This window comes from Lepidochelys olivacea (assembly GCF_965140295.1).
Source record: "Lepidochelys olivacea isolate rLepOli2 genome assembly, chromosome: 3".
Lineage (NCBI taxonomy): Eukaryota > Metazoa > Chordata > Testudines > Cheloniidae > Lepidochelys > Lepidochelys olivacea.
In genome coordinates, this window is record NC_140413.1 from 151,967,937 (window position 1) to 151,977,774 (window position 9,838).

General features: G+C 44.4%; 1 protein-coding gene across 1 annotated transcript in view; it reads left to right on the plus strand.

Moving 5' to 3' along the window:
• Positions 1–9,529, plus strand: part of DNAH8 (dynein axonemal heavy chain 8) — a 589,186-nt gene extending 579,657 nt beyond the window's left edge. The window contains exons 92-93 of the mRNA XM_084624647.1: positions 8,399–8,520; positions 9,173–9,529. Coding sequence (XP_084480773.1) covers positions 8,399–8,520; positions 9,173–9,460 — 410 coding nt within the window. The 3' untranslated portion in view covers positions 9,461–9,529. The remainder of the gene's footprint in view (positions 1–8,398; positions 8,521–9,172) is intronic.
• The last annotated feature ends 309 nt before the right edge of the window (positions 9,530–9,838 follow it).

The window sequence follows — 9,838 nt, forward strand, 5'->3', positions numbered from 1 at the left end:
TGGGGGTTTAAAGCAAAAAGACAGTGAAAAGCACAGGCAATAGATATTATCTTAGGGTTCACCATTTTGTTTCTGAGAACTAGAAGTGGCATCTGTAAGGGAGGATACATCTGTGGAAGGGAGGATGTCATATTTCATACTGACATGTTAGGCCTCTCCCTGAACTCTGGTTGGCATTTGGGGAGTTTGTCTGTATCTCCTTCCTGCACCGGGGAGTAGACTTTGAGGCTCCTCTCAGTGCATTGTGTGCCTGTAACTCATGATAAGGACACGCAATTACTGCTCACCATCTGGTGTTATGCTGACTCTGCTTATCTAGTTGAAACAAAGCAAGGTTGCCTCCTGTTCACCCAGGTTTTCTTTAGCCATATATTGTTCATTGTTAGCTAGGCCCCAGGCCTCTGACCAAGCTGTGGTATTTGGGCCTATATGAAAAGTTCTTAACAGAGACTGTGGTTAAGATCTTACATACATATTAATTCGGGGTTAGCCCTTCAGATACAATGCTTTAAGATGGTTACTTTGGCAGCAATAATCCCGTCTCTAGGCCAGGGGGTCTAGTTCTTGGCCCTTGACCTATAAGATGCTTACTTTGATATCACAATCCACTCATCCCACAGAAGGTTTCTAAGTGTCACTCTGGGACAAGACCACTTTCACAACAAGGTGCGCCCATTCTGTCCATCATCTGCACCCAGAGTGTTCTCAAAGGTCTTTTCTGTGGCACTGGTACACGTTTGCAAACAAGTAATTACGATATTCCTATATTTAGCTGATTGCCTGCTCAAAGCACACTCCTTTGATGATGATTTGAGGGTCACACAAAAGACTATGGACCTATTTCTCCAACTGGGACTACAATTAAACATCCAAAAGTCCACATTAACTCCATTTATCCATAGGGGCCTACCTAGATGTAGTAGAGGCCAAAGCTTTCCTTACCTCACACAGATTCAGTACCTTAGCCAACTTAATCTCAACAGATCAGACCAGACCTCAGCCAGAAACTGTCTTCAACTGCTGGGACACGTGGAAGTGGTCACCTTTTTAATAAGTCACATAAGACTCCACATGCACTGCCTTCAAGGATGGCTCAGAACAGTGTACGTACAAGCACACACAGCTTAAACTTTTATCGATGCCCTTGTCAGTCAACACCTCCCTCGACTGGTGGAAAGACCCTCACAATGTCTGCGCAGGTGTTCCCTTCACTCAGCCAACCCCAATGTTAATATTGACAAAAGATACATCCCTATTGGGATAGGGAGCCCACCTGGACACCCATGCTATTTAAGGCAAGTGGTCCCCACTTGAATCCACACTACATATCATTTACTGGAACTCAGAGCAGTCAGGAATGCCTGTAGACATTTCCTACCACTGATCAGGGTCAACATATAAAGATTATGGCAAACAACATCTCATATGTTTTACATAAACCACCAGGGAGGAGTAAGATCACCTTCCCTTTGGGCTGAGGCAGTGAAACTCTGGAATTGGTATATCTGCTACCACAGCAACATCTCAGCAGCTTACCTCCTGGACATAGAGAACATTACAGCAGATGCTTTCAGTAGGAAATTTCCCAGGATCATGAATGGGAAATATACTCTATCATTCTTCACAGCATAGTTCTACGTTGGAGAGTCCCAAAGATAGACTTACTCGCTGAAGCCAGAAACAAGAAGTGCTCCCAGTTCTGCTTCAGGGCTGGCCTGAGTTATCACTCTCTTTGAGATGCCTTTCTCCTACACTGGAACACAGGTCTCTTCTATGCCTTTCCACCAATTCCTCTAAAATCCAAGGTCCTTCTCAAGACAAGAAAAGAAAGAGTCAGGGTTATACTTATAGCTCACATGTGTTCAAGACAAACATGGTTTCCATACCTTACTCAACTGGCGACTTGCCTACCAATCACTCTCCAGCCTGTTCCTCATCTCCTTTCTCAGGATGCTGGTCGGATCCAGCACCCCATCTACAGTTTCTCCGACTCCAGGTGTGGCTCCTCGATAGTTCCAAAGGTAGGAAATGACCTGTTCTGAGGATTTAAAAATGGTGCTGCTACATAGCAGGAAACAAACTACTCATCACACGTATATTCAAAAGTGGAAGAGATTCCAACTCTGGTGTGAGTCAAGACACATTACTCCTACATCCTCTCCACTACTGCTTGTGTTAGAGTAAATCCTAGAACTAAAAGGGTCAGGATTATTGCTAATCTCCATAAAAGTGCCTCTCACAGCCATCACAACCTTCCATCATAAGATAGATGGTTATTCTGTTTTGGCCCATGCTATAACAAGAAGGTTTCTCAAGGATATGAGTAACCTCTTCCCACAAATCTGGTGCCCTACTCTGGCATGGGACCTCAGCCTTTTCCTCAGGTGTCTTATGAGGCCTCCCTCTGAACTCCTGGCCACCTGCTCTCTTCTACACCTCTCGACGAAAACTGCATTCCTAGTGTCCATTACGTCTGCTCAGAGAGTGGGAGAAATAGGTGCTCTAATAGCAAAGACAAGGTTACATTACGACTGCACCCCAGGTTCCTACCAAAAATATCTTCAGACTTCCATATACATCAGCATATCCACCTTTCAGACTTTTCTCTGAAACCGCACCGGGACAAAAGGGAGGTGGCTTTACATACACTTGATGGCAGGAGAGCATTAGCCTTCTATTTGGCTAGGAGTAAACCCTTCAGGAAATCTCCCAGACTATTTCTCTCCATTGCAGACAGATCAAAGGGATCCTCATCTCTAAGGGTATGTCTACACTACCCGCTGGATTGGCCGGCAGCAATCGATCCAGCGGGGGGTCGATTTATCGTGTCTAGTCTTGATGCGATAAATCGATCCCCGAGCGCTCTCCTGTCGACTCCTGTACTCCACCGCCACGAGAGGCGCAGGCTGACTCGATGGGGGAGCTGCTGCAGTCGACTCACCGGGGTGAAGACACCATGGTAAGTCGATCTAAGTACGTCAACTTCAGCTACATTATTAACGTAGCTGAAGTTGCGTAACTTAGATCGATTCCACCCACCCCCAGTGTAGACCAGGGCTCAACAAAGACTCTCTAGATGGATATCGGACTGCATTACCCATTGCTGTTTCACTCACAACCTTCAACCTCCCTCTAGAGTTTGAACTCTCTCCACGAGATCTCTCTCCACTTCCTTAGCCTTCCTCAAGGACATTCCAGTCGCAGAAATATGCAGAGCAGTGACTTGGACTTCTGCTCATACATTTGCTGAACATTATGCAGTCACCCACGACTCAGCATCCGATGCCATATTTGGCTCCACTGTTTTATCCTCAATCCTAGACTTGACTCTGAAGCCCCACCCTCTATTAGGGGCACTGCTGCAGTCACCTAGAGTGGAGCACCCATAGACACACTACTCGAAGAAGAAGAAAAGGTTACTCACCTTGTGCATTAACTCTGGTTTTGCAGATAATGTGTGTCCCCTGTGTGTGCTCCACTACCCATCCTCCTCCCGTCTGCTTCAGAGTTATTACCAATGAGCTCTGTGATAGAGAAGGAACTCAGGGTGGATTGCCTGCACAGTGCTATCTAGCCCTGATGAAGGGCATGAGACTGGGAGAGCACATGTGCAAGCCAAATGGATACTGCTCCCTAAAATCTCCAATCTGAGGCACAGGGGGTGCAAATACACCTGGAGCGGAGCACCCATAGGGACACATATCTCAAAGAACCACAGTTACTGTGCAAGGTGAGTAACCTTTTCTTCTGCCTGGGTAATCTTATCCATTCTCACAGGTTTGACTGCTAACTCTAAGCCAGTGATTCACAAATCTATTTTTCTGGACTGTTGACCTTTTCTTCCTTTATTCTGGCTGCATTTCAACCTGCCTCTATGACATCTCCATGTAGCTGTCTCACTGGTAGTATAAACCAAACATGGCTAAAAGTTTTCATCTTTCCTTCCAAACTTTTCCCTGTTCTTCCATTCTTAGTAACCTTTGACAACACTGCCATCCTTTTAGGAACTCAGGGCAGCTAACTTGGTAGCTATTAGGATGTCATGATACACTCGTGATAGTGCATCCAGACTTACAGCTGAGGAGTTATTGATGGAAACATTCAAGAAATTAATAGCTGAGACGACAGAGAGGCTTCAACTCTCTCATTGTCAAAGCCATCACAGCAGTCCATTGGTTGCTACCAACACCCAGGGTATCCAAGAAGGGACTAAGTACCCTGGTGGGACAGGAGGGGGGAATCTGGAGCAGAAGCTTCCAAGGAAACTAAGATAAATTTTCTATTCTCCCCTCTCCACCCAGAGTCTTAGGTGTCTGGTAGTAGTCACAGTAAGGCACACACTGCCACAACCCAGATTCTGAATCTCCTCCATGTGCATGGCTTTGCAGTAACACAAGGAAAAGCTCCCTGATTCACCTGAGAAATGTAATTCACCTGGGAATGGAGACAGACATTTTGGTGACAAAGATCTACCCATCACTAGACTGATTCCAGAAGATCCAGGATCTAATATCAATGCTGGACAAGTGAATGAAGCCAAACATAGCTCAATATCTTTAGACATTAGGCCTTCTGGTCTCATACATATGAGTCTCCACATGGGTAAGATCACATATCAAGTGTGTTAGGGAGCTTATTCCTTCACCCACTTCCTTCCCTGGTCCTTCTCGCATGAACAGAGAGCAACAATACCCGAAGTCCAACGGTGCAAACAATTAGATGTTTATTGGGGTGAACTTCCAGCAAGCATGATTCCAGTTTCCTTCCTTGGTGTCCCCCTTCCCAGCTCTGACACCACAGAGCCTTACCTGTGTCCCTGTTCCCATTCCTGCCCTTAGCTAAACATGATTCCAATTTCCCCACCCCCATTCCCTGTTCCCATTTCCCCCCCACTCCCATTCCCTGTTTCCATTCCCCCCCCCACACACATACTTCCTGATTGACTGCAGACTATATAGTAAAATGTGAGTCCTGCTTAGCTATACCTTAACCAATCATTTTACTGAAATTTAACTAACCAATCCTAACATATTGTAACATGATTATTTAACCAATTATATCCCACCACCCTAATTAGTTTATACCCAGCAAAATTAATTATACAGCAGACAGAAACAATCACAGAACCAGAGATTATACAGACAAACAATAGGGAAATGGGGGCTACAGTGATAGAACAACGAAGAAATGAGGATTTCACATCCCAGCTATTGATAAGTGAGTTCTTGCCAGACAGGAAACTAAGTTTCCTTTTACATTTTCTAGGCACTTCCCTTTCTCTGGAGGCGATAGGCATTATCAGGACAGGACTGTATTCCTAACAGCCCAATAGCACTTTATTTCAGTGTGACTAGTTTGGAATGTGAGGATGTGACCGGTCGCTTCCCAGCTTATGGTTGCCTCTGTTGCTTAGCCAAAGGCCTTAGCCTAAGCACAGGGCCTCAGACTGTCACAATAAGAGAAGGACCTTACACTGGCAGACAGTGATTTTGATTCTTTCTTTTATACCTCTATAACTAGGCAAGTGATAAGAATACACCTAAATTCTTAGAGTATAGGCCTTTACAGACAGGTCTGAATATCTATATCCTAACAGAGTGTGTCCCGGCCTTTCTTCTGAGAGTGTGGGACTCTGAGGAGCTGCACACCCTGTGGTACCAAATCATGATTAGGTGGCTGGATCATGATTCTCCTCCATCTCTAGAGTCCTCTGCAGGTGGTGGCTCTGGCACAGTGGTGGTCTCCTTTCCAGTAGACAGTAACTCAGCCCTCTGGCCAGGTCACAAGTTGAGTCTGCCCCCTTCTGGTGATGGTGGGTTAACAGTCCAACAAAATATGTAAGTCCAACATCCCCAACAAAAGAGCCTTCAGCCTACATACAGGGTTCTGGGGGCTGCACACCCTGTCTCAGAGCTTACAATGTCTCTATCCCCCTTAGCTCAGGGGCCCTTTGCAGGAAATGAATTGATAGGGGAGTTCAGGCCATCCCTCCCAACTAGGCTCCAACCCAGGAGCCCTATGAAAGGCAGTGATATCGAACACCCAGGAGTGCTTCAGAACTGCCTCCTTTGGTCACTTCCTGCAGCTTACCCACCGAGTCCAGGTTGGGGTCAGAAAGCCTCACAAATGATTCACCAGACAATGGAGTGAAGGGTTCCGTAGGGCTTAGGGAATGGCTGGTCCTCCCCTAGGGGCTGGGGTAGCTGTTGCCTGTAGACTTCACTCCTGCAGCTGGGCCCTTTCTCAGGAATTCCCAAGGTAGGACCTATCCTGTCTGCCCCCTTCTGAGCTATCTGGCTGTCTTTTAAGCTCCCCCTCCAACTGGACCAACTCTGCAGGTGTGGCAGGGTGGAGCCACATGGGCCCAAACTGCTCCTTTACCCTTTCTATTCCAGTGTAGGGTTTATATAGCTCATCACAGGGACCATTCCCCGGAGTGAATGCAACACCAGGTGCTGGTTCCCAACCTGATGCTGGATCCCCTAAGATGATGGACAGTTCCACAGAATGTCCCATATGCCTTCCAGGTCTGCAGGTTGTCACAACCACACACCAGTCTGAAGGAATAGGGAGCACTTCTGGGACCCAGAACAATATTGAGTATCTGGAGCTCCAGGAAAGGAACCACAGCATCAAGTTCTTGGAGGTCACAGCTGTCAAACTAGCTCTGCTAAGATTCCAAAGCTGCCTACAGGGCAATCCCATCTTGGTCCAACCAGACAACATGTCCATGGTTGCATACCTAAACAACCAAGGGGGAACAAGGAGCATAGCTCTACATGCAGAAATAGTGGAGACAATGGAATGGGTAAACGAGACTCTCCCTTCCTTAAAGGTGAGACACACAAAGAGAGAGCAGAAACAAAAGGCAGATGGCTCAGCAGATGCAAAATCAACTACTTGGAGTAATGCCTGAACCAGGAAGTCTTTACTTTCATCTCGCAGACTTTCGGTCTCCCCTATCAACCTTCTTTGCCAAATGCAAGAATGCAAAATGGCCAGAAGTCTTCACCTGGGAAACAAACCCTTAGTCCATGGGGACAAAAGCTTTGTTGCACAGATGGCTGCAAGGCCTGCTATATGCCTTCCTGCCCTTCCCTCTCGTAGGGAAGATGATCCAAAATACAAGGTGAGAAAAAGCAAGGGTGATAGTGCTAGCTTCATACTGGCCAAGGAGACCCTGGTTCTCTTATCTGATAGAATTCAAGATGGAACCACAGTTAGATGATAATATCAGACATGTTTTTTCCAAGGCCCGTCCTGCATTCAGTCCCAGATTGTCCTGCTATTGAAAGGAAAGTGTTAGTTGCACTTGGCCTATCTTTCAAAGTGATCAGGACTCTGCTCTCATCGAGGAGAATTTCCATGCTAAAAACCTATGGACCAAGTTCAGTCTGTGGTGCCAAGAGAACAACACTGATCCAAGGGATCCTGGAATTCTGGCCACTCTGGCTTTCTTCAGGAAGGTGCAGATAAAGGCCTTCAGCCAGCACCGTAGCACACCAGGTATTAGCCCTAAGTATTATACTCTTTGCAGGATCCTTGGGCTTCTTGGTAGAATCCTCAGGTATCCAGATTTCTCAGAGCAATCAGACTGGACAGACCATTGGTCAGACTGATCTTCCCTAAGTGGGACCTACCACTGCTGTTGAAAGTTGTAACCACCCATCCTTTTGACCCTAAGACTTCCTTCATTCTGCCCACAGAAACAGCACCCAGCCAAAAAGCAGTGGTGCACCCTAAATATCAAAAAAGCACTGAAGACTTACATCAAGCATACAAAATCCACAAGGAGATCAGGCTCCTTTTTCATTTCCTTTCAGCCTGAGGTGCCAAGGATTTAAAGTATCCAAGCTGTCCAAAGATGCTGTCATTTGAATATGAGACCTATGATTGCCCTTAACTGTGTGCCATCTGTCAACACCTCCAGGAATCCAGGTTGTTTTTCCATAGATCTGTATAGCTCTTGTGCTGTCTAAGAGTAAATTGTGTGTGTTTAGAAATTCCTTTTTAGAATCTGTATGTTATTTGCTCATTCTGTCCAATAATCCCCAAAGAGGGAAATAGTGAACCAAAGGGTCCATAGCTTTGGTGGAACTTTGTGAGCATGCAACAGCTACTGCGGAGGCTTGAGAGAACTGGCACTAGTTTCAAGACCTAGGCAGAGCCTCACTGCCAAGAGGGGTGTCAAACATAGGGTCTGTACCTGATGTGTGTCCCTAAAGGCCCAGAGCCAGTGCCTAAATTCTGCCTAGCCCCAGCAAGCCAAGAGCAGATGTGCCACGTTTGGGTCCAATCCAGTAGCCTGGGGAGTGTCCACTAGGTGGACCCCATCCACCTTTTTGTCAGTTCTTTTGCTCAGATGAGTTACACTAAATCCTGTGGCTTGACTTTTCAGGATTCCTGACAGCAATGAGACAAGAAGCAACTCGAGCACATAAAGGCTGGGCATTAGATACAGTTACAATACATAATGAAGTTTTAAAGCAATCTAAAGAAGAAATCACAACATCCCCTGCTGTATGTATGACATATGAAGATATTTTTGTATTCAATTCTGTATTTAATATATATTTTTTCATACTTAAGGCATTTCAAATGGCTAGAAGAAAAGTTGACACTGTACTCGCCTCACAGTATTTATCCATTTTACAAGTTAAAGACAAATCACAGAAAATGTGAGGATTCTTACTTTCTCTTTTGCAGCTTATAAATATAAGTTTTATTAAAGAAATATTCAAATATTCACACTAAGCTACACTAACTATCTCTTGTATTCGGTGTTGAACTGAAATTGAAAACATCTGTGCTATTTGCTAAAAAATGGGACAAAGGTGCACCTATCAAAGTGTATCTATTCTTCAGCCATGGAATAATTATGGCATATATTTTTATCATTTATGTAAAGTACTTCAGAATGAATGTTAGGTAGTATCTTCTATTTGGTGAACTCACTTACTCAACTAACTAATCTCCACTCATTTCAATCACATTATTCTCTGAAGGTTTTTCAAGTTATTTAATGTTAAATTATAAATTCCCTTTTTTCTTATTGCAGATCCTTCTAACTATAATACACAGGCTTATTTTGACAGGTTTAAATTAATTATTCGTTCTGTAAGTTAAACCAGATAACATATATGCATAACATATCTGCTCACTCTCCACACAGGAAGGGGTTTATATTTACGGACTGTACTTGGATGGAGCAGGCTGGGACAGACGTAATAGTAAACTCACTGAACCTACACCAAAGATTCTCTTCACAATACTCCCTGTGGTGCACATATTTGCTGTTAACACAACTGGTCCCAAGGATCCCAAACTCTATGTTTGTCCTATTTACAAGAAACCCAGGAGGACGGATCTGACCTACATCACTGTGATCTATTTGAGGACAACCGTATCTCCAGATCACTGGATACTGAGAGGAGTGGCACTCCTGTGTGATATCAAGTAAACCCTGTCCTTCAGACTATGACAGAAACTTTATAGACTTTGGCACATGTAACCGTTATACCTATCCTAAGCTGCCTTTTTTCTAATGGTTTAATAGTTTGCCCATTTGCCCATTATATTAAATCTTTTAAATGAATAATTTAAATGCAAGTTCTAAGAATGATTCTTTTCTCCCTAAGTCTAAAGAAGTAATTGAACTGGTGATGGAAATTATTATTTCACTGGTGATGTTTTTAAAGTCAAGTATCTCAGTAACTGTAACATTTGAGAGTTTGCATAACAATACTTAAAAGCAAAGTAAAGATCGTTTTAAATAATAAAATTAGTGGAAGATGTTATTAAAAAGAAAAACATACAGTTGTTTTCTCATTATTTCTGC